The sequence below is a fragment of the Lethenteron reissneri genome, unplaced genomic scaffold (assembly GCF_015708825.2).
Source record: "Lethenteron reissneri isolate LAM-NWPU_2019-01 unplaced genomic scaffold, ASM1570882v1 scaffold_1639, whole genome shotgun sequence".
Taxonomy (NCBI): domain Eukaryota; kingdom Metazoa; phylum Chordata; class Hyperoartia; order Petromyzontiformes; family Petromyzontidae; genus Lethenteron; species Lethenteron reissneri.
In genome coordinates this window covers 1,351,304-1,375,359 of record NW_026891376.1, presented here as the reverse complement: position 1 = coordinate 1,375,359, position 24,056 = coordinate 1,351,304, and the positions used below count along the sequence as shown (strand labels likewise).

At 44.8% G+C, this 24,056-nt stretch overlaps 1 protein-coding gene across 3 annotated transcripts in view; it reads left to right on the top strand.

The window, feature by feature from the left end:
* Positions 1–24,056, top strand: part of LOC133362991 (sialate O-acetylesterase-like) — a 60,298-nt gene that overhangs the window by 27,235 nt on the left and 9,007 nt on the right. For all 3 annotated transcript variants that reach the window (XM_061581976.1, XM_061581974.1, XM_061581975.1), the window contains exons 7-11: positions 1,039–1,225; positions 8,310–8,395; positions 11,835–11,968; positions 12,393–12,547; positions 23,665–23,860. In XM_061581976.1, coding sequence (XP_061437960.1) covers positions 1,039–1,225; positions 8,310–8,395; positions 11,835–11,968; positions 12,393–12,547; positions 23,665–23,860 — 758 coding nt within the window. The remainder of the gene's footprint in view (positions 1–1,038; positions 1,226–8,309; positions 8,396–11,834; positions 11,969–12,392; positions 12,548–23,664; positions 23,861–24,056) is intronic.

Below are 24,056 nucleotides of genomic sequence, written 5' to 3'. Positions count from 1 at the left end.
GTTGACCCCGCAGACACGTGATCTGGAGTGTCCACAGAGAGGCCCCCAAGTGGGGGGACTCGGGGGTGATCATGTGTCCGGGGAGAGCTCTCGAGAGGAAGCTGGAAGGCTCTAGAAAGTGGGCGGGGCCAAGGGCGGAGCAGCCCCGACCCGTGGCGGATATAAGGCGGGTCTCTGAGAGGGATTGGGGTCGCTGCATTCTACAAGGTGAAGCTCTACGTCTACAAGCTGGAAGCTCTACGAGACATAAACACGTGGTCGGGACCCGAGTGAAGGCCCGACCCTTCGTATCCGTAACTTCTATGTATAGGGTAGTTAGCTGGGTGGTCACCACCCTAGGCTGTATCTTGGTGTTATGTGTTGATGTTACAATAAATGGGTTGCCTCTAAAGAACAACATCTGCGACTCAGTTTGACTCACTACACCAGTATCAAGATGATAAACAAATAAAAGACAACCATTACAATGCATCAAGTCTGAATTAACCACAAATGTCACAAGTATGTGTTGTTATGTGTCTTGAACTTCTTTTGCACCATGCATAGCCAATTGTGCTAATTGGAGGTGCCAGAAAGGGTAAAGCATTTTCTTTATTTGGTGTGTGAACGTCTTAACACTTGTATTTATTTCCAGAACGTATTTCATTTTATTTTGTTCATAATGGCAATGAGTCCCACAACTAGGGGGGAACCTGAAGGCACATCCACACGGAGAACATCAATTGTGCAACCAATTCGCTCTCAAAAATGTGCAACTAATTTTCGCTTACACCCAACGTTGGTGGTGAATATTTGATCTGGTCCTGGACCTCCCCTAGATAGACTGACAGTTAAATGAGTACCTGCCGTGCTGTATTAATATCAGCATTAGGCAGATAAAGGCGTAGTCGGGCATGTTGTCAGGCAACCACCTCATCACGTGCCGTGTCAGCCTAAATAGGTGCCTGCTAATGGCATTGGCTTTACCAGATTGTTAAGAGGTTACAGAGGTAATCGTTGACCATGTCTGTGTATGTCTACGTCTCTCTGTGTGTCTAGCCCGCCTGGGCAAAGGAGAATACACCGTTTTCTCTGCCGTCTGTTGGTTCTTTGGCCGAAACCTACATCGCACTCTGGGTGTCCCTGTGGGGTTGGTGCAAACCTGCTGGGGGGGCACCCCCATCGAATCCTGGTCCTCACCCCGAGCCCTGGCATGCTGCGGACTGAATGCACAGCCTCAAAGCAAGTACGTGTAATAGAGAGCGATTGACTTGTATAAAGACACATAGACCCGTATAGGGAGCATATATAATCACAAAGAGTGAATGGGTGATTGTTTATGTATGTATGTTGAACTTCTTTTGCATTGTTCGTAGCCAACCGTGCTAATCAGAGGTACACGGGAAGGACAACAAACTAAACAAAAAAGGCAATTTTAAAGAAATTAGTTTTCAATCTAGAAATAAAATTGCATAGCTCCAGTGGGTTCCTAATATCAGAGGGAAGGGCACTCCAGACAGCAGCAGAAGCAAGTCTGAAAGCATGCGATGCGGTGACTGTCTCTGTTTGATGGCTAGCAAATAACCACTGGGAGGATGACCAGAGTTCGCGTGATGGTCTATGCTCCTTCATGAGATCAGCAAGGAATTGTGGTTCAGTTGCAGCAAGCGCTTTGTGTGTAATGCGTGCAACTTTATAATGTATTCATTCGGCACCCAGAAGCCAATGCAGCTTGGCGAGCACTGGACGGACATGGTTGGATCTTGCAGTACTCATCATGACACGGGCCAAATCATTTTGTACACACTGCTGCTTGGTAAAAGTAAATTGCCAGACGTCCCACAGAGTACTGACTTGCAATAATCGAGCCATGTCGATGTTATGCTACATGCAACCGTGTTGGCTATGGCACGACACATCATGGTCGAATATATCATCGAGCACTGATATGAACATTTTAGGACCACGTGGTGATCAAACAACATTTTCTGATTGAGTGTGGTGCGCAGGCTCTTTAGATGAGTAGAAAACTGAATCTTGGAGCCTGTAACCACCACACCTAATCCTCCCACATTTGTTTAACCTGAGCCTGAGTGCCAACCGTTAGAACTTCCGATTTTGTACAAAACACACGTGTACCACTCACATGCAATCTTTGAGGTTACCGATGCTCTCCATATCTAACTTGGACTTCACTGTGATATACAATTGTGTATCATCAGCATATTGATGGCACTTGGTGCCATACGATAAGATGACATCGGTGATGGGAGAGACACGTTGAAATTAGGAAGAACCCGAGGATGGTCGCCTGTGGTACACCAACTAGACACGGCATCGGCAATGAAGTTCGTCACCCAGCTTTACGAACTGTGATCGACGATGTGTAGGTATGACTTAATCCACTCCAGTGCCATACCTGAAACACTGAACTTTGACCTCAGCCGCCTGATGAGTATATAATGGTTGATAGTGTCGAAGACAGAGATCAAGACCAACCAATGCTGCAGTGCACTGATCATCCATGATCTTGTAGAGGTTATCAGTGATGTTTAATATAGCCATATCAGTGCTCCAGAACTTCCAGTATGCCGACTGCAATGGGTTAAATCTGCCCATTGCAGCGAAGTGCAGAAGTAACTGCTTCAGACAAAGGCACTATATAACCCTTGAAATCGTACTCAGATTTGATTGGGCGATAGTGTGCAGAGTCACTATGACTCAAACCAACTTATTTCAGGAGCGGCGTTATCAGTTCCATTTTTAACCAGTCTGGGGAAAAGGCTGCGCTGAACTAAATATCTGCCAGGTGAACAATCAGCGAAGTAAGCACGTCTGAGCATGATTTGATAATTGACATGTGGATATAGTTGCGTAGCGACGTCTTATTTGGCAGGGGAGTGATGAACATCGACATCTCTGCCACCAAAGTTTGTGCCAGGGTCTCGAGTTTTGCATTGGTTCCAGGTTGATTAAACTCAGATGGCAGACTGCATTGCATTCAAGTTTGAAACATGCATCTTGATCATTACTATTTTATTGGTGAAGAATGTTGCAAGGAATGTGCAAAATAGGTTAACTAGTTGATGGGGGTTGGAATGCAGCAGACCCGTCACGACATGTCACAGAATATGGGGGTCACGAGCCAAACAATTTATTCGCAGAGAATATAACAATCTGCGAGACTCAATAATGAGTTGGTTGGCAGATATGCAGGTGGCTGTGCAAGAAAGTCGGACAGTCTTGAAATCATCCTCCTCCACCTCCGCTTAGCAGTGATCGCCCCTGGTGACAGCCAGTTACTGCACACTTTCCCCATTTTATTTGTGCTTATTCGAATGGGCACGAGTTCATGAAGAACAGCAGTGATGTCATTTTCGAACTGATCTGCAAATGAATCAACCATCAATACAAGATTTAGACACACCGGTGATGACCAGATGTCCAAACGGTAAGCACTCTTTGGTTCTTTCAGTAAAGTCGCGTAGGTAGAAATAACATAAAATTGAATATAAAAATAAGAAATAAAATATAAGCATGTGGTTAAGTCGCTTCCAGTCTCTATATGATATCGTTGTGATGGGTGGGTGAATAATCGGTAATGCCATTTTGCACATCACGTTATTGCTTAATTACGTCTGGTGAGTCGTCATATACCCAGGTGTTGGTAATGGCCAATATGTCGAGTCCACAGTCATTAATCAGATCCGAGATAAGTGCAGTCTTGTGAACTATGGAGCGTGCGTTGATTAATCCTAAGTTGAGGAGCCCTGGTCAAGGGTTAGGCTCAATACCTGACTTCGGCAGCAGTATATCAAGGGGGAACTGCACATCACCAATGTGTACAAAGCCCCTAATTCAAAATGGCCAAAGCCAGCACTCCCAAGTGCACCAATCTGAGCCCTATACATTGGTCACTTTAACAGCCATACAATGTGAGGTTATGCAGTAGGTCAGGCTGACGGTGAAAACCTCACCGAGGGGATATCTGCTGAACATCTACACCTGGTTTTCGATTCCAGGCAGCAAACAACTTTACATTCTGCTCGCTGGAAATGCGATGACAACACGGACCTCACCATCGTTTCCAAAGATGAAAGTGGGAGCACACTTGACGTATCCCGCCAAATACTCTGAAGTTTTCCCAAAAGTAAACATAGGGCCATCATCACCCACATCGGCATCCAAATCCCCAATATTTAGTCAAAACGATTATCAAGGCTGAACCTGGTCAAAGCTGACTGGAACCACTATAAGGAGGCTGTAGAAAGAGTAATGAGTCGAATTCCGGCGATCCTGGAATGTTATTACCGTTTTTTTGGCGTCCTTACTGCAGCTGCCAAGAACAGCATCGCCCAAAGCTTCCTGAAGAATACACTCCCTGCTGGACAAAAGGGATCCAGGATCTGCTCCAACAGTACAACCAGTCGGGCAGCCCATAGGTTGGAAAGGCCCTGCTAGAGTCTTTAGACTCAGTCAGACATCAGCAGTTGATTGAGTGCATTGAAGGCCTGGAATTCACACACTCTAGCCACCATGCCTATTCCCTACCACGACATTTGGGTGCTGCTAACCAAGCAGAAGACTCGACCGCACAAGTCCTGCCCGACTCTATAGCCTCCAAAATAGTGAAGAACACTAAAGGACCACTTGACAAAACATAAAGCAAGAGTACCTCGCCAATTAAACCAGGCATTGGCCTCAATTTCTTCACAAGACCCGACCATCATCAGCACAGAGGAAGTGATGGTCTGGATAAAATTAAGAAAGGCAAGGCTGCTGGCTGAGATGGTATCCCCCCCCCGAAGTCCCCCATCAGTTAGGCCCTCGGGGACTCCAATGGCTGGCAAACCTGTGCAACAATATGAAGAAAACCAGACGCATCCCAAAAGCATGTCGGGAGGCTAATAGTCATTGCAATTCCCAAAACCGGGCAAGCCAACTGACGACCAGGTAATCTATAGACCAATATCACTCCTATGCACGGCCTATAAATTCAGTGATCCCTGAAGAACAAGCAGGATTCTGGCCTAGACACACAGCTGCAGTGACCAAGTTTTGGCCCTTCCGACGCACATTGAGACTGGATTCCAGAAGAAATACAAGACCGGCGCAGCCTTTGTGGACTTGTCATTGGCCAACGACACAGTCTGGATTAAGGGTTTGACCATTGCTTGCCTCCAAATAATGCAATTGATATGGACTATGTTGAGCAATAGCCAACTCCGTGTCGATATGAGCGGCAAAGCCAGTTCACCCAGGTTACTCAACAATGGATTAACACAAGGTTCATTACTCATGCCAACGCTCTTTAATGTCGACACCAGTGACATGTCACAAACCGGGTCACGCAAATTTGTAAATGCGGATGGCAACGCAAGCAGCCATTTTCAACGATATCGAATCCATGGCAGAATATTTCCGGAAATGGAGGCTGAAGCCAAATCATCACAAAAAAACAATCACTGCATTTCACTTTGATTATAGCAGCACCAAACACACTAATAAAATGACCTTCTGCAGCAACACAATGCAACACAACCCCACTCCACCTTATCTCGGTGTGAAGCTAGACCTATGCTAATCTTGCATGACCACCTGAAAAAGGTAGCCGCCAAGACCAAACAAAGGTCAACCTCGTCCAGCAACTGACAAGCACACACTGGGGAACCTCTGCACCAATGCTACGGATATCAACGATGGCCCTTATGTACTCTGTAGTCGAATACTGTGCACCAGTTTGGACTAAAAGTAGTCACACTCGACTTGTTGATGTCAAACTAAACATTGCAATGCGGTGTATCATTGGAACCCTCAATTCGACGCCAACACCCTGGTTGCCTGTGCTATCACACATCTCTCCCTCACCCATCTGTTACAATGCTGCAACCCTATGGGAAGTCTTGCGAATCGAGGAAAGCAGTCACCTTTCCATTCATCAGGACCTCAATAACATCCCTCGTCATTGCTTGAAGTCACGTAAGCCCTTTTGGACCCATGCGCTTAACCCCAAACTGTGTGAATTCAACCAAAATGAAGCCTGGAGAGCTGAATGAAGTTCAAAATAACCCACAAAAAAGCACCTTGTAAAATACCCAACGCAGAAGATCCCTGGGTTTGATCTTCAACGAAGTTCATGGTCCACCCTAAATCGCATCCGCAAAAACATGGCAGATGCGGATCCCTGATGCACGAATTAAACATTAAAAATGCTCCAGTGTTAAACTGTGGTTATCTAGAACAGACATTGCAACATAATGACGTAATGCCCGATCCACAAATACGAAGGAGACATCACAGAGACACACTCTGCTGCTCCTCACGCGATTATCTGGCTTTACCACCTGAATGTGAAATTGTAGTTGCTGCTCTGCACCTACATCAGCCATACAAAAGAATAAGAAGCACCAGTATGGCGATGAATGTGCTCTTTCGTGATCGTGTGGATGCAGAGCAGAAGAAGAACTGACCATATCTGCAGCACAAACATGTGCGAGGCATGACAACAATTGATAAACAAGGCCGGATAGGAGTCAGCATTTCCACATCAAATCGTAGTAGTGGGTGCCGAACTCGAGTAGTTTGAACCAGAAAGTGGACTGATCAGCACTCCCTTCTGGACGTTCCATGCTAGGCCGAGTCTGCTGGTGAGTCGCACCGCAGCATCAGTGGCGTTTGGATGGGATAGAATTGATCCAAGCCAAGAGTAGTACTCGGTATGGCCCCCCATTTTCCAGGGAAGAGGGGAGGCATTCCTTGACCAGACCGCTCGTCTCACTCAGTCGGGTCCCGTGAGAGCAGGGCCCGACTACAGACATCTGGGTAGCAGCAGCATAAGCAGAAGTTGCAGCATCATCATTCCAAGGGGTTGTTGCTGCTTTTGTTGCTGCTGTGATTGTTGTTGTTGCTGCTGTTGTTGCTCTTGTTGTTGTTGCTGCTCTTGTTGCTCTATTTGCTGCTGGTGTTACTATTATTTTGTTGCTGCTGCTGTTGCAGCTGCTCTTGTTGTTTAAAGGCTATTTGCCATGTCGCGCTAGAGCCAAATTTTGATACGCTGCCCTCACAACACATCTTCGTCTGGCTTGGGGCCAAGCATTATCTAGAGGCATCTCCGCACACGCATTGCATGTGACGTCAGTCAGTGCACAGTGAGGACACGGTGTCATCACATCATCTCCACGCGTCTTCCACTCATTCATTGAATGAGATATCAGGCAGTACGTCATGTGGACATGGCATTACCACGTTATCTACACGCATTACAACTCGTTCATTGCTATATTCTTGGTTTTTTCGGTAAAGTCACGTAGAAGGGAAATAATAAAATATTAAAAATAAAACATAATAAAATAAAATTCTCACGACGTTTCGGCCACAACACGGCTGCTTGTGTTGTGGCCGAAACGTCGTAAATATGAATCCCTGCAGTCACGAAAGCTTTAAATCGTTAATTGCTGTTTACGTTAGCAACACGACTCGGTTTTCCAGTGCAAAAGAGATATCAGAGGCAATTGAATGACTCAAGACAATTTTAGGACATTGGACCTTTTGCCCAAATTATATATGTACACATCAAGGCGTGTGCATATGTAGTGGCGGTACGTGCTGGCAGGGGGGGGGATCGTGTGAGAGCGCGTCGGGTGTGGCTACATCGCGGTCCGCAGGCAGGTGTCCACATCGCGGTCCGCATAGGCCCCGCCCCCTGGAGCGGAGGGCTATATAGGGCGATGTGCAGCAGCACTCGGGGAGTTGGCAACCAGTGAAGACAGAAGACGGAGGAGGAAGAGATAGGTCCCTGAGACCCCTAGCCCCGCTGTCCTTGTAAGGGTCGGGACCCTGTGTGGCTCAGAGGCGAGACCATGGGACCCGCGGCCGGACGTCCTTGTGAGGGCCGGGCTGTGGAACCCAGTGGTCGGGACCCATACCCCAGCTAGGGTGGGTCTGCGAGTTCCCCTGGAAGCTACGGGGCCGGAGAGCCCGTGTCTGTGTAGCCGGGTTGGAACGCGTAGCATAGGCTGTAGTTCGGCTACACGTGTTAATGTAACTAAGTAGATGTTAATAAAAGTGTGCTACCCGTCAAGTGGTCTCCCGCCGTAATTACTATATTACACATATAAAACAAAAAATGTAATAATGTTTTACATAGTTTATGCTCTACTGAATGTCTATGAAGAGCAAAGTATAAGCCTTTTCGCAGTCTATCTAATCTTTTTAAGCTTATCAGTGTGGTACTGGCCACGTCACCTCATCATGAGCTTGCTATAACAGCACTTGTCCCAACAGTTTATCTAGGCTACATCAGGGATATTTGTCTTTGTCTTTGAGTGTAGTGATCAACTGGAACCGACCGTGCTGTGGAACGCAATGATTAACCCTCTGCTCAAAATGAGCCTCAAAGGGGTAATCTGGTACCAAGGTCAGTGACATCAACACATATACATGCATACACTCATACATACACAACAACAGTTGCCATTTGCCACTTAATGGCAGTGACATTGCCACAGCGCTTTTGCCAGGCTAGGAGCACTTTCAGACTATCACAATAAGTGTCAGTGGCTCGTTGGTAGGTTACGGGACAGGTCCAGGTGTTATGGGTTTACTGAGATGATCGGCACCACCTATGCTGCCCATTGTGCCTACTTGCTGCAGTTTAGCTACCCAGCATTGCGCTCATTGTTGTGACCATCAATCTAATAATCTCTGTTGTTGGAAGGCAACTGATTTAAACTACCCATTAGCATCATTAAATAGCCTCCTCCATATGGGCCGATATTGACACTGCTGGTATCAGTAATCAGCCCCAAATTCTCTCACACCACATCAGTCCACCACTTCTCTAGCCTGTGCCGTGCCCATGTAACTTCTTTAATCCCACAAAATAGAAGGTTCTTGGTCAAGTGCAGATGTTAAAGAAGTCCACATTTCACAAGTATGTAGAAAAGACGTCATAATTGTGGCCAAGAAGACTCAAAACTTCGTATAAAGTGACAGGCCAGATATCTTCCACACGGCGTTAAAGCAGCTGATAATACGATAAGGCTATTCGACTGATTCCAAGTGATACCTCTGCTGCCAAACCGAAGCTTGTCATAAGCACACTGCCCAAATAAGGCAACTCCTCCAATCTCTCTACAAGTACCTGAATACTCATATGAAGTTCAGCGAGTGGAGTATTACATAAATAAAATACCTAGGCAGGTGCTTTGTTTTAGTCAGGCTGATGGTAAGGTCACACCTCTGAGTGGCACACTCCACGGTTAGCACCAGTCTCCAACTCCTCAGAGTGAGCACCAACCACGAGATCATCAACATACATAACATGGTTGACAAATAGGCCACCACCCCTTTCCTGCAATTGGGGATTAAACCACCTCCCATTGTATCTATACCAGATAGAGATGTATCTGTAAAGCAATGGAACGATTCCCAAACTGTGTCATCAAAGATGTAAAATAGTGTAGGGGCCAGAATAAATTACTGTTGCATCCCAAGGTGAACAGGGAATCACTTTGACTACCGGCCATGCAGCTTTACCTGGGCCTTCCCACCACGATAAAGGTAGTTAATAAATGAGTAGAGGGTCAATGGCATCCTTCCAATCCTGTGAAACCCATTTTGTAATATCAGCACTTGTAATGATATCAATAGGGCAGCCTGCACACAATAGCCAATCTCCCTCAGAAGTTCACTTGAGAAGTCATCTCTGCCTGGTGTTTTACATGGTTTTAGGCTCTGGATCTATATTTGTACTTATTCAACAGATGGCACGACGGCGCCACTCACATGAGATGGCTATTTCCTCCAATATTGAGACAGCAACCCAAACAGGGTCAACCTCACCTCGCCCCAGTATGTTATTTCAGCTAAGGAGTTAACCCTCCCGAGCACTTTACAGGAATTATCAAATAATCAAAACATACATTCTCTTGGATTCGAGATCACTCTCTTTCCATTTTTGGGTGCTGCAGCTTAGGTTTTGATGGGAGTAAAGAGTGATTTCTCATCTATTATAATATTGGTAACAAAAGCCTCTATGTTAAAGTGGTTTGTGAGTTGGCAGATTAGCTCCAGAGATGGTAATTTGGTGTCAAGGAAATGGGCCTAATTCACTGTTCCATCACTATATAGTCCACCAGTTGTTCTTTCTTTGACCCGGCATACATCCATGGCATGTGAATGCACCAATGCTAGAACAGCGTGTTGGTGATTACAAGGCCATGGGCTGCACAAGAAGTCTCACATTCTCTTACCGTTGTTTTTCAGCTGATCTGGCCCATGCCTCCCAATCACTTCTGCCCAAGTAATCGCATTAAAGTCACCAAATAAGATGCTTTTATCCCAAGGGGGCACTTTAGCCAGCACCTGGGACAGGACATATAATGCATCAAACTCATAAGTCTTGCCCAGCTGATGACACAGATGTCATCATCTATGTCTATCTATCTTTGGTAGAAGTGTAAGCTGCCACCACCATTCCTGGAACTCGCAGCTTGCATTTGCCTAAGACTCACTGCTTCCCACGTAGATCAACCACTTTTCAATGCCCCTTCATTCTTTAGTTCAGCTTCCTACCATGAGTGGAGGAGGACACTGTCCACCTCTTGAGGTGGAGACAGAACCAGCCCACCAAACCTCCTGTATTCCAAATGGGTCCAGGAGCTACTGGTTCAGCTCCCAAAATGTGCCTTAAAATGTTAAATTGTTATTGTGTGAGTGTATGGGTCTCCGTGTATGTACAGGTAGACTTGGGCTGAGCGCAACCCCGTAGAATACCTAATCGTAAAAGCGCTCTTTGATTTGGATAAAATGCTTCCAATAAATGTTAATAAAAATATCTAAACATTGCTCACAAGTGTAGTGTCAACGATTCAGAGACAAAGTTTCTATGAGGCACTTTCTTTATTAACAACTTTCACGGTCTCGTCCGCACACTCTCCACAGGAGCTCGCCTGTACTTATGTGCTAGCCATCTAACACTCACGGTGCTGACTGAGATAGTCAACTACTATCCTTCAAAGCACAATATCTAGCGGAGATGGCAGCGACGACGGCGACGAGACGAAAGCAACGACGAATTGAGTCCATTCCCAGAACCGGCAGCCTCGAGCCACCCACTCTTGGCTCCATTCATGCTCCCAGCATGGCCTGGCTCTGCCCTGATCGCACCAAATCGATTTGTTTAGCCAGGTGATAAAGAGTCTCAGGATTCACCTACAATAAACCTCACCACATAAATTTACACAGAGGGCATCACTAAGATTACGGAGGTCCTGGGGGTCTTTGAGAAATTCCTGGACTGGCAGCTCAGCAGCTTCCCCAACCTCGTATCCCACCGCTCCCTTGTACAAGTAGAGTACATAATACTTACTGATGTTAAATTGTATTATTATTTTACTTATGAATTTTTTTTTACCATCTGTATTTTAAGTAATATTACTTCTACCCCAATGAAGCCCTCATATATTGCTCATACGTAAGAAATAATGCTGTCCGGAAACACATCCCCATGTAGTATACAATGTATAATGATACCTTTAGTGCTGCATCAATTAGTGCTAACTTCTCCAGAAACGAATATTGAATGCTGAGGTCTGGCTGTATATCTGTGTGAGTCTATGGATCTCCCTATGAGTCTATGAGATTCTTGCATGAGTCTTTGACAATTTACAGACCGGTGCTGCTTTCACCTTGAGTCCTACAGGGACAACTGAAACGGTTTGGTCCCCGAGGGTCGACTGTTGCGGGGCAATGAGATGGTTGAAATGTTAATATAAGGCTCTTTGAGATATTGCGGTGTTGTAAGCAAGTGCCACCGTGTACATGCACTTCTCTATTTCTTGTTCCTTGAGCAGGTGAGAGAAACACTGGATACAACACTGACCTCTACAACTGCAGCTTCCCAGCCATGATTAACGACTGGCGTCAGGAATTCTACACAGCCACCAATGGCAACACAGACCCGCTTCTGCCCTTTGGATTTGCGCAGGTAAGTGGATTGACCATTGCCGGTAAATGATAATGATCAGCATGATTTAAGTGTATGACTTTATCACCATGGCTGAAAAGGGTTATTTTTACGTGCTTGTTTTTTGTCATCAACTTTTGGGAATCCCGTTCATCAATGTGGCCTGGTTTCTCTTGGGTGAGCCCCTAATGGCAATACAAAATGACACGAGTGTTTATAATATTGGTTCATCCTTATAATCATTATTTCTGTATCTCGCCCCAAGGCCTTTATCCCATCTCGTTCAACATCGTTGACCCCATGTCTGTCTCTACGTATCTTTCCCTGTCTCTTCTCCCTCGCTGTCTCTCTTCCCATATCTCTCAACAGTTCTCTCCTCGTTTCTCTTTCCCCATATCTCTTTACCCATATTGTTCTCCGGGTGTCTGTCTCCCCTTGTCTTTAGATCTCCACCAGTGACCCAGATGACGACACGGACTCGTATCCACGCATTCGCTGGCACCAGTCTGCAGACTACGGTTTCTCCCCGAACTCGCAAATGCCAAAAACCTTCATGGCCGTGACCATCGACTTGTGTGACCGCCACTCTAACTATGGGTGGTGAGTGACTGATTCACTAATTATGGTCCACTAGCTTTACTACCTGGCTTCGCCCGGGACTTGGATTCTTGTCTTATTCATAGTGTGATTATTTAAACACTTGGCCGTACACAACATTTTTGGTTTTTGTTTCTTCATCAGTGACAATGTATAATTTTGTTGGATCCTTTGCTCTTGACATTCCAACATACAGCTGTCCATGTGAGAAGCATTCGTCTGTCAAATCCAAGCCCGTAACTTTAAGTGACTGACCCTGCGATTTATTAATGGTTATTGCAAATGAAAGCCGAACAGGAAATTGTAATCGTTTGAATGAAAATGACAAATCAGTTGGATTCAATGGAATCCTTGGAATGAAGACGTGCTCGGCTTCAATTGGAACAGTTAGAATCGATGCCTCGATGACATGAGCATTTAATGCCTTCACCGTCAGTCTTGATCCGTGACACAGTTTCGGTGGATCCAATTTTTTTCACAGCATGATGGGAGATCCAACTTTCAGCACTAATTTGTGTGGTGGAATTCCGTTTGGATTCAAATAATTCAAAAATTCTACCGGATAGCTTGTCGCTTAGTCTTCATTCATACATTTGTCAATGGAGAATAATGTTTGTGAAAGTGCTTGAATCATTTCTTGTGTAATAAGAGCCTATGTCAGATTCACGTGGTGATCGGCTTTGCCGGTCCTGCTTTACAGCCAATGGGGGGAGAGCCTGGGAGCATGGCCTCGGCGTGATCACGGGATGTCTGCAAGGTGATTGGTTTCGTTGGTCTTGGCCTCAGCCAATGGGAAGACAAGTCGGGGGCGTGGTCCCGGGAGTTGATGGGGGATCTGGAACATTCGGCGCAGGCTATTGAGGATTGGCTGGAGTGTACCACGTGACCCAGGCGTTAAATAAGGGGAGAGAGGAGAGACACGGGGTCAGACACGGAACAAAAAGAGAGAGAGAGGCCACGCGCGAGTGGGGCTCCGGGTGCCACGTGGTGGGGTGTCTCTGGTGGCTGTCTGCCCACTTCCCGTTGCCTGCCAGCAACGGGGAGTGTTTGTGAACTGCAAGAAGTGAAATAAAAGGACGGATTCTACAAGCCGTCTCCAGCGTGTTATTACACTTGAATAGATTTGTTGATTTTATCGACTTTGACGTTTAGTGGTGTCTGAATTGCACGTGCCTTAAGTCATTTGCGATTCAGAAGATTTGCTCCAATGTTTGGATACACGCAATTGATGAGACTCCTCAGAGTAAGACAAATTTTGCAGAATTCTTCGGAGAGCTTGATTTGTCCAGTTTCACTTGTTGCTTCCTTGCCGTTGCCAATGTTGAGCAAATAATCAGATTAATTCTTGGATTCATAGATATCAGATTGGTAAACTCTCATGTTGGTCGTGAGCTTCATTGTTGTGACGTCTCTCCAAAGCTGTAATGAGTTCAGGCAGGCTTTGATTTCATAAACCATCGTGCCTTTTGGAATCACTGGTAACGTTTGGCGAAGATCACCAGCAAGGACAACAATCAAACCGCCCATAAGATTTTTGTTGCCACGAATATCTTGCAGTGTTCTGTTGACTGCCTCAAATCCGTGCTTATGCATCATCGATATTTCATCCCAGAATAACGCTTTAGCTTCTAACAGTACTTTGGCCTTTCCACTTCCTTTCTTGATGTTGCAAACGGGCGCTTCATTATGGACCAAGTCAATCGGGATTTGAAGCGTTGAATGCACTGTTCGTCCTCCAGTCATCAACGTTGCAGCGATGCCAGAAGATGCAACAGCAAGTGCAATTTTCTTTTCTCCTCTGATGCGGGCTAGCAACAAATTTATTAAAAAAAGTATTTCAGGTTCTTCCAGGTACATCGATGAAAATTACTCCGCCTTCGTTGTTGTAATGTCGTCGTAGAACCTTTTGATAAATTGCTTGTTGCTCTGCATTCAACAGTGGCTCGTTCAACGTGACGTAATCCAGCATTTTGTCAGAGTCATATGACAACTCTCAAAGCATTTCTCGAGTCATGTTCACTGCTTTCTGTCGTGAAGGACTTTTCATGCCGATTTCCGACAAAGACTTTACAATCATCTCCAAAATTTATCTTCAATGATCATAAGTGCCTCATTATAAATGTTATCAGTGAATTCCAAAGTCATTTTCAAAATGTCTTCAGACATGCAGTCTTTGTGGCTCTCCCAAAGTACTTTAGGATTTGATGGTTCACAAAACAACAGGATGATTGCGAAGAGAGTTCTGATTTTTGATCGTGAATCCGATTCCTTCGCTTCCTTCAATGTCTCGTCCCATTGATTGTCGTTCTCCAGTAGTCTCAATGCCAGGCAAGCTGCATGACACGTGTTGTGCTCAACTCCATCGACTGTTCGGAGATCCTTGAAGCAAGTTGGGCCTTTTTCTTCGTGCAACAACATTCTCAAGTAGTAGCAATCGAAGTTTCTCATGTGGACTGTGTAAACATGGCCTAGAGCGTCGCCAGATAGAATTCCGACATGTCCTGCAACAATTGCACCTTGTTTGCGTCGACTGAAGATTTTCTTTGACTTGTCCCATGTGTAATACATCAGAACTTCGCAATAGAGCAGTGTTTTTGCAAAATTGTCTGTTTTGCATAGCTCGAAGAATCCTGTCCCTGTTGTGTTTTGTGGATTGGCCGGAATATTTAGCAAATTGCCTTGATTAAAATAGATGCGCTGACCATTTTCGAGGTGAACACGAAGATGCATGACTGTTAGGTATCATTCGTGGATCGGAAATCCGAAAATGCGCCATGTCGCTTCATTACTGGAGATGTACCGGCCTGTTTGGTCTTCCGAGATTTCATCAATTTCCACAATGTTACGTGGCATAGTAAATACTCCTTGATCGGATCCCTTGTGGACATACGTGAGGATGTATTTAATCGATTTCACTGAGTTGCAGCACTCAACGTTGATGTGGGCATCGAACATCTTCAGAAGCAAAGGACTGTATGGAACGATCCAGCGATTATCAATTTCCACATCCTCCGACTTCATTTTGATGGTTGTCGTTTGTCTGTCTTCAGGTTTTCGGCGACGACACAATGGGTAGCCATCTGTTAATGTTTGCATTTCCTTTTGAATTGACGCAGAAATATCTTGCTGCACATCTTATCGATCATGCATGGAGACTGCCAATTCAAAGCGCCGCAAGGACCATGTACCATGTCTTTAATGACGATGTCGTGAAGCTTCTTATCGGTGTCGGGATTTGGAATTTCTGCAGAGATGATTTCGTCGATTTGATTTGTTTTGAGTCCATTCGTCAACCACATCAAAATGTGTGCATGTGGAAGACCTCTCCTTTGCCACTCGATGGAATAAAGCCAATATTTAAACGAGCCAAAAACGTCACCTTTGATGAGAACATTAATGATTTTGATGAGCTTCTGCTGGAAAATTCTTGCACCAAATCATGTCGGTCCGTTTTTGATTGGCCGTTAATCAAATTATCTTCCTTCTCTTTGCAATTCGGATTGAACGTGTACGTGATAAATAATGACGGCTTGCCTCCATGACGAATGGAGGTGATGGCGTCTTGTGCATATTCATGCATGTTTCGTGGCCCTCCGGTATATGGTGATGGCAAAATCACTAACCTATTATTGGGTCTTTCGGTAAAGTCACGTAGATAGGTTCAAAGAAAATAACAAAATAACAAAAAACTTACCGTGATTTTCTGCATTGCCATTGTTCACAATCGCATCTTTCAAGTGAATGTAATAATCGACACGAAACCTTTTTTGGTTCAATCGGATGAAGAGCAATCTTTCCGTCTCAATCTTGGCATACATGTCAACCAAATATTGATGCAGTAACTGTCGGTAATTTAGCAATCGGTTCTCATTCGATCGTACCATCAATCGATAGGCGTAGTACGACATTGCAAACACCATTTTGTTGGCTCTATTTGACGTTCCTGGCTGAACTTGATGGATGTTGATGCCATATCCGTCCTCGCCTCATGAAAACATCAGCGAATATTGCAAGGCATCATACGAAATGTGTGTCTCGGAAACACTCTTAAGGTCATTGTTACGCATAGTCAAAACAATATCGCGTATTTAAAAATCATTTCCAGCAATGATGATGGCGACTTCATTGACTACCAGTGCATTAAAAACACGTGCATGGCCTTGTGCTGGTTTCTTGTTTGCCTTAATGACGATCTTTAGGTCTTCACTTGGATTATTATCAAGTGCCATTTTGAATTGCTGAAAGTAGTGATTGTTTTCGTGCAGCATCTTTTACAAGGAAGCCATCAAACTTTTGTTGGTGCCAGGAATCACAGCACAACTACGTTGCGCATCAGTTTCTTTGTCGCCAGGAAAGTAAATTTGTAGGAATTTTGACTCTTCGTTGGGCAGCGATGGGAGAGAGCCAGCCTTGTGGAACACTTGACCTTGAATTTTAAAAGTTGGCATGAATCCATTTGACTGAGGCATAGGCATAGATGTTCCAAACGAAGTCATTTGAAAATTGCAATTGTATTTGCGGATCAGGCTTAGAAATTATTTCGACTTTGGATGATCACCATTCATAAGGCTCTGCAATGGCTCTGGCAATTCCGGAAGCTCTGGCAACCAAATCTTTCGACCGGAACAGCACGATCCTGGTGTCTCGCCTTCACACTTTAGCGCATTGCAAAAAGTGCACTTCAAAGTCATGCTACCAATGACAATTGGAGGAAAGTTTGAATAATCCAATTCAGGATCATAATTGAATGCTTTGTCCTTCAAATATAGCCAGTTTCTTGCCCGTGAGGCGCCTTGTCGAATTCTCTCCTGCTGGAGTCGATATTTGTGAGCTTCAACAGTTTCAGCCAAAATTCGGTTCTGGTGAGCATTTAAATCACTTTGAATTCGTTGCTGTCGCTGCTCCTCGCTTTCAATAGCTCTCGAGTTTGAAGCTCGTAGGCGTTCTGACGTTCGGCGCTCGTTGGTCTCTTCAGCAGTCTCGTTGCATCGTCGAACAGCTTGTTGAGTTTTGTGCACTTCACGTGCTTGTCTTTGCTCTTCCGATTGTTCGGCTCGTGACAGCTTTTAACTTTTGTGTTGATTTGAGTTTGATAAAAAAAAAATTGGTCTCTTCTTTGTGGGCATTGCTGTCACAAATATTCGTCGATTATAAGCAACGAAATGTACGGAATGTATGGAATTTGTAGGGAATGTCACAAAAACGTTATCTAGCAAGCACTCAATTTTTACTCTGTTGGTTCGGCTCAGCAATATTGATTTACCTGAGCGTTTCCTTATTCAACAATCTCAAAAGGTTTCCTTGAATTTACACAAACTTACATTGTAAATATTTCACTAATGAAACACGTGATGAGGCAACACAACTTTAGAATACTTTTACAATTATACGACTATCTGACTGAACAAAATCCTTAAGAATGAACGTGGCGAGATTTTTTTTCTAAATCGGATGTTTTTCACTCGAGCACATTCAACCTTAAATCACTTATACGCAAGGTCGATTTCATATGTAAGGTCTCGAACGCTGAGCTCTGGCGTCATGAAATTTGCACAGCTTATGCTGTCTGGAATTTATGAGCAATGCATCACATGGTAACACTGTAGGGGTATTATGAGTAATGTATCACATGGTAACACTGTGGGGGTATTGTGAGTAATGCATCACGTGGTAACACCGTGAGGGTATTGTGAGAAATGTATCACGTGGTAACGCTGAAGGTATTGTGAGTAATGCATCACATGGTAACACTGTAGGGGTATTGTGAGTAATGTATCACGTGGTAACACCTTGGGGGTATTATGAGTAATGCATCACGTGGTAACACCGTGGGGGTATTGTGAGTAATGTATCACGTGGTAACACCTTGGGGGTATTATGAGTAATGCATCACGTGGTAACACTGGGGGGGGGGGGTATTGTGAGAAATGAATCACGTGGTAACGCTGGAGGTATTATGAGTAATGCATCACATGGTAACACTGTAGGGGTATTGTGAGTAATGTATCACGTTGTAACACCTTGGGGGTATTATGAGTAATGCATCACGTGGTAACACTGTAGGGGTATTGTGAGTAATGTATCACGTGGTAACACTGGGAGGGGGGGTATTGTGAGTAATGCATCACATGGTAACACTGGAGGGGTATTGTGAGTAATGTATCACATGGTAACACTGTGGGGGTATTGTGAGTAATGCATCACGTGGTAACACCGTGAGGGTATTGAGAAATGTATCACGTGGTAACGCTGAAGGTATTGTGAGTAATGCATCACATGGTAACACTGTAGGGGTATTGTGAGTAATGTATCACGTGGTAACACCTTGGGGGTATTATGAGTAATGCATCACGTGGTAACACTGTAGGGGTATTGTGAGCAATGTATCACGTGGTAACACTGGGAGGGGGGTATTGTGAGTAATGCATCACATGGTAACACTGTAGGGGTATTGTGAGTAATGCATCACGTGGTAACACCTTGGGGGTATTATGAGTAATGCATCACGTGGTAACACCGTGGGGGTATTATGAGTAATGCATCACGTGGTAACACTGTAGGGGTATTGTGAGTAATGAATCACGTGGTAACGCTGGAGGTATTGTGAGTAATGCATCACATGGTAACACTGTAGGGGTATTGTGAGTAATGTATCACGTGGTAACACTTTGGGGGTATTATGAGTAATGCATCACGTGGTAACACTGGGGGGGGGGGTATTGTGAGAAATGAATCACGTGGTAACGCTGGAGGTATTATGAGTAATGCATCACATGGTAACACTGTAGGGGTATTGTGAGTAATGTATCACGTGGTAACACCTTGGGGGTATTATGAGTAATGCATCACGTGGTAACACTGTAGGGGTATTGTGAGTAATGTATCACGTGGTAACACTGGGAGGGGGGGTATTGTGAGTAATGCATCACATGGTAACACTGGAGGGGTATTGTGAGTAATGTATCACATGGTAACACTGTGGGGGTATTGTGAGTAATGCATCACGTGGTAACACCGTGAGGGTATTGTGAGAAATGTATCACGTGGTAACACCGTGGGGGTATTGTGAGTAATGCATCACGTGGTAACACCGTGGGGGTATTGTGAGTAATGTATCACGTGGTAACACCTTGGGGGTATTATGAGTAATGCATCACGTGGTAACACTGGGGGGGGGGGGGGGTATTGTGAAAAATGAATCACGTGGTAACGCTGGAGGTATTATGAGTAATGCATCACATGGTAACACTGTAGGGGTATTGTGAGTAATGTATCACGTGGTAACACCTTGGGGGTATTATGAGTAATGCATCACGTGGTAACACTGTAGGGGTATTGTGAGTAATGTATCACGTGGTAACACTGGGAGTTTGGGTATTGTGAGTAATGCATCACATGGTAACACTGGAGGGGTATTGTGAGTAATGTATCACATGGTAACACTGTAGGGGTATTGTGAGTAATGCATCACGTGGTAACACCGTGAGGGTATTGAGAAATGTATCACGTGGTAACGCTGAAGGTATTGTGAGTAATGCATCACATGGTAACACTGTAGGGGTATTGTGAGTAATGTATCACGTGGTAACACCTTGGGGGTATTATGAGTAATGCATCACGTGGTAACACTGTAGGGGTATTGTGAGTAATGTATCACGTGGTAACACTGGGAGGGGGGGTATTGTGAGTAATGCATCACATGGTAACACTGTAGGGGTATTGTGAGTAATGCATCACGTGGTAACACCTTGGGGGTATTATGAGTAATGCATCACGTGGTAACACCGTGGGGGTATTATGAGTAATGCATCACGTGGTAACACCGTGGGGGTATTATGAGTAATGCATCACGTGGTAACACCGTGGGGGTATTATGAGTAATGCATCACGTGGTAACACTGGGGGGGGTATTGTGAGAAATGAATCACGTGGTAACGCTGGAGGTATTGTGAGTAATGCATCACATGGTAACACTGTAGGGGTATTGTGAGTAATGTATCACGTGGTAACACCTTGGGGGTATTATGAGTAATGCATCACGTGGTAACACTGGGGGGGGGGGGGTATTGTGAGAAATGAATCACGTGGTAACGCTGGAGGTATTATGAGTAATGCATCACATGGTAACACTGTAGGGGTATTGTGAGTAATGTATCACGTGGTAACACCTTGGGGGTATTATGAGTAATGCATCACGTGGTAACACTGTAGGGGTATTGTGAGTAATGTATCACGTGGTAACACTGGGAGGGGGGGTATTGTGAGTAATGCATCACATGGTAACACTGGAGGGGTATTGTGAGTAATGTATCACATGGTAACACTGTGGGGGTATTGTGAGTAATGCATCACGTGGTAACACCGTGAGGGTATTGAGAAATGTATCACGTGGTAACGCTGAAGGTATTGTGAGTAATGCATCACATGGTAACACTGTAGGGGTATTGTGAGTAATGTATCACGTGGTAACACCTTGGGGGTATTATGAGTAATGCATCACGTGGTAACACTGTAGGGGTATTGAGAAATGTATCACGTGGTAACGCTGAAGGTATTGTTAGTAATGCATCACATGGTAACACTGTGGGGGTATTGTGAGTAATGCATCACGTGGTAACACCGTGAGGGAATTGAGAAATGTATCACGTGGTAACGCTGAAGGTATTGTGAGTAATGCATCACATGGTAACACTGTAGGGGTATTGTGAGTATTGTATCACGTGGTAACACCTTGGGGGTATTATGAGTAATGCATCACGTGGTAACACTGTAGGGGTATTGTGAGTAATGTATCACGTGGTAACACTGGGAGGGGGGTATTGTGAGTAATGCATCACATGGTAACACTGTAGGGGTATTGTGAGTAATGCATCACGTGGTAACACCTTGGGGGTATTATGAGTAATGCATCATGTGGTAACACTGTGGGGGTATTATGAGTAATGTATCACGTGGTAACACCGTGGGGGTATTATGAGTAATGCATCACGTGGTAACACCTTGGGGGTATTATGAGTAATGCATCACGTGGTAACACCGTGGGGGTATTATGAGTAATGCATCACGTGGTAACACCTTGGGGGTATTATGAGTAATGCATCACGTGGTAACACCGTGGGGGTATTATGAGTAATGCATCACGTGGTAACACCTTGGGGGTATTATGAGTAATGCATCACGTGGTAACACCGTGGGGGTATTATGAGTAATGCATCACGTGGTAACACCTTGGGGGTATTATGAGGAATGCATCACGTGGTAACACCGTGGGGGTATTATGAGTAATGCATCACGTGGTAACACCTTGGGGGTATTATGAGTAATGCATCACGTGGTAACACCGTGGGGGTATTATGAGTAATGTATCACGTGGTAACACCTTGGGGGTATTATGAGTAATGCATCACGTGGTAACACCGTGGGGGTATTATGAGTAATGCATCACGTGGTAACACCTTGGGGGTATTATGAGTAATGCATCACGTGGTAACACCGTGGGGGTATTATGAGTAATGCATCACGTGGTAACACCGTGGGGGTATTATGAGTAATGCATCACGTGGTAACACTGGGGGGGGGGGGGTATTGTGAGAAATGAATCACGTGGTAACGCTGGAAGTATTGTGAGTAATGCATCACATGGTAACACTGTAGGGGTATTGTGAGTAATGTATCACGTGGTAACACCTTGGGGGTATTATGAGTAATGCATCACGTGGTAACACTGGGGGGGGGTATTGTGAGAAATGAATCACGTGGTAACGCTGGAGGTATTATGAGTAATGCATCACGTGGTAACACTGTAGGGGTATTGTGAGTAATGTATCACGTGGTAACACTGGGAGGGGGGGTATTGTGAGTAATGCATCACATGGTAACACTGGAGGGGTATTGTGAGTAATGTATCACATGGTAACACTGTGGGGGTATTGTGAGTAATGCATCACGTGGTAACACCGTGAGGGTATTGAGAAATGTATCACGTGGTAACGCTGAAGATATTGTGAGTAATGCATCACATGGTAACACTGTAGGGGTATTGTGAGTAATGTATCACGTGGTAACACCTTGGGGGTATTATGAGTAATGCATCACGTGGTAACACTGTAGGGGTATTGTGAGTAATGTATCACGTGGTAACACTGGGAGGGGGGGTATTGTGAGTAATGCATCACATGGTAACACTGTAGGGGTATTGTGAGTAATGCATCACGTGGTAACACCTTGGGGGTATTATGAGTAATGCATCACGTGGTAACACTGGGGGGGGTATTGTGAGAAATGAATCACGTGGTAACGCTGGAGGTATTGTGAGTAATGCATCACATGGTAACACTGTAGGGGTATTGTGAGTAATGTATCACGTGGTAACACTGGGAGGGGGGGTATTGTGGGGGCCTGTAAGGTCGATTTTTGCAACTCGGGAAGGGAATGACATAGCGAGTTGAAAAAAGTCACGTTGACTTAGAAATTCCAGACAGCATAAGCTGTGCAAATTTCATAACGCCAGAGCTCAGCGTTCGACAGTTTTTGCTGCTTCACACAAACAAACAGATGGATTTTCTGCTTTTTAATTACGATGACTCCTCTCCCTTCTTTCCCCTCCCCTCCTCTATCTAGCCAACTGACGGGCAGGCCTGCACAAAAAGCAGACTTCATCGTGCACTTGAAGTGCGCCCTTCATAGAGGAGACTCCATAGAGGCTAGCTGGCCTCTAGGAAATGCACATTGCTTTCCAAATAGTACAACAATCTGAGGAGCAAGCGGTGCACTGTAGATTACAATAGGAATTAGCTGCTCAGAAAATATCCAAAACTCTACCATTTTGCCGCAGATATTTTGATCACTGACCCCGTGGACAACAGGAGTTTCCGCAAACTGCGGGGTTGCCTTGACTTAAAGGAATTTTCTGATTGTTGGAGAGCAAATTGATGGAGTTCTGCTGTGTATAATATACAGTGCAGTATATAATATAATTTATTGTAGTAAATAGTGTTGTGTAGTATGTAATGTAGTGTATAGTATTAAATAGTGTAGTATATAACGTAGTGTAGAATAGTACAGAATATAATGTAGTGTAGTATATATTAATTTAATATATGATGTATCACTCTGTGTAGGATCCACCCGCGCTACAAGCAGGAGGTTGCCTCCCGTCTGCTGCTAGGTGCACTGGCTGTTGCCTACAATCACAGTTCCTCCATATTCCAGGGCCCCTTCCCAGAGGTGGCCACTGTGAACCTGAAATCCCAGATGCTCGTCATCAAATATGGACAGAAGCTGATCCACCGCAAATGGGGACGGGGCGACTTTCAGGTCAGAGGTCATATTACATGATGTTCGTGTTATCGGTTTCGTATACCTTTGTTGTTGTGTATTACTATTTTTATCGCATTGTTTTAAGTGCTTTGCTATATTCCAGTACGATCAAAGATCGTTTATTTTTCAACTGAGGTTCACTGCACATTACCCTGCTACAAGTTTCTCTCTCCTCCCCCCTATTCTTCCTCCT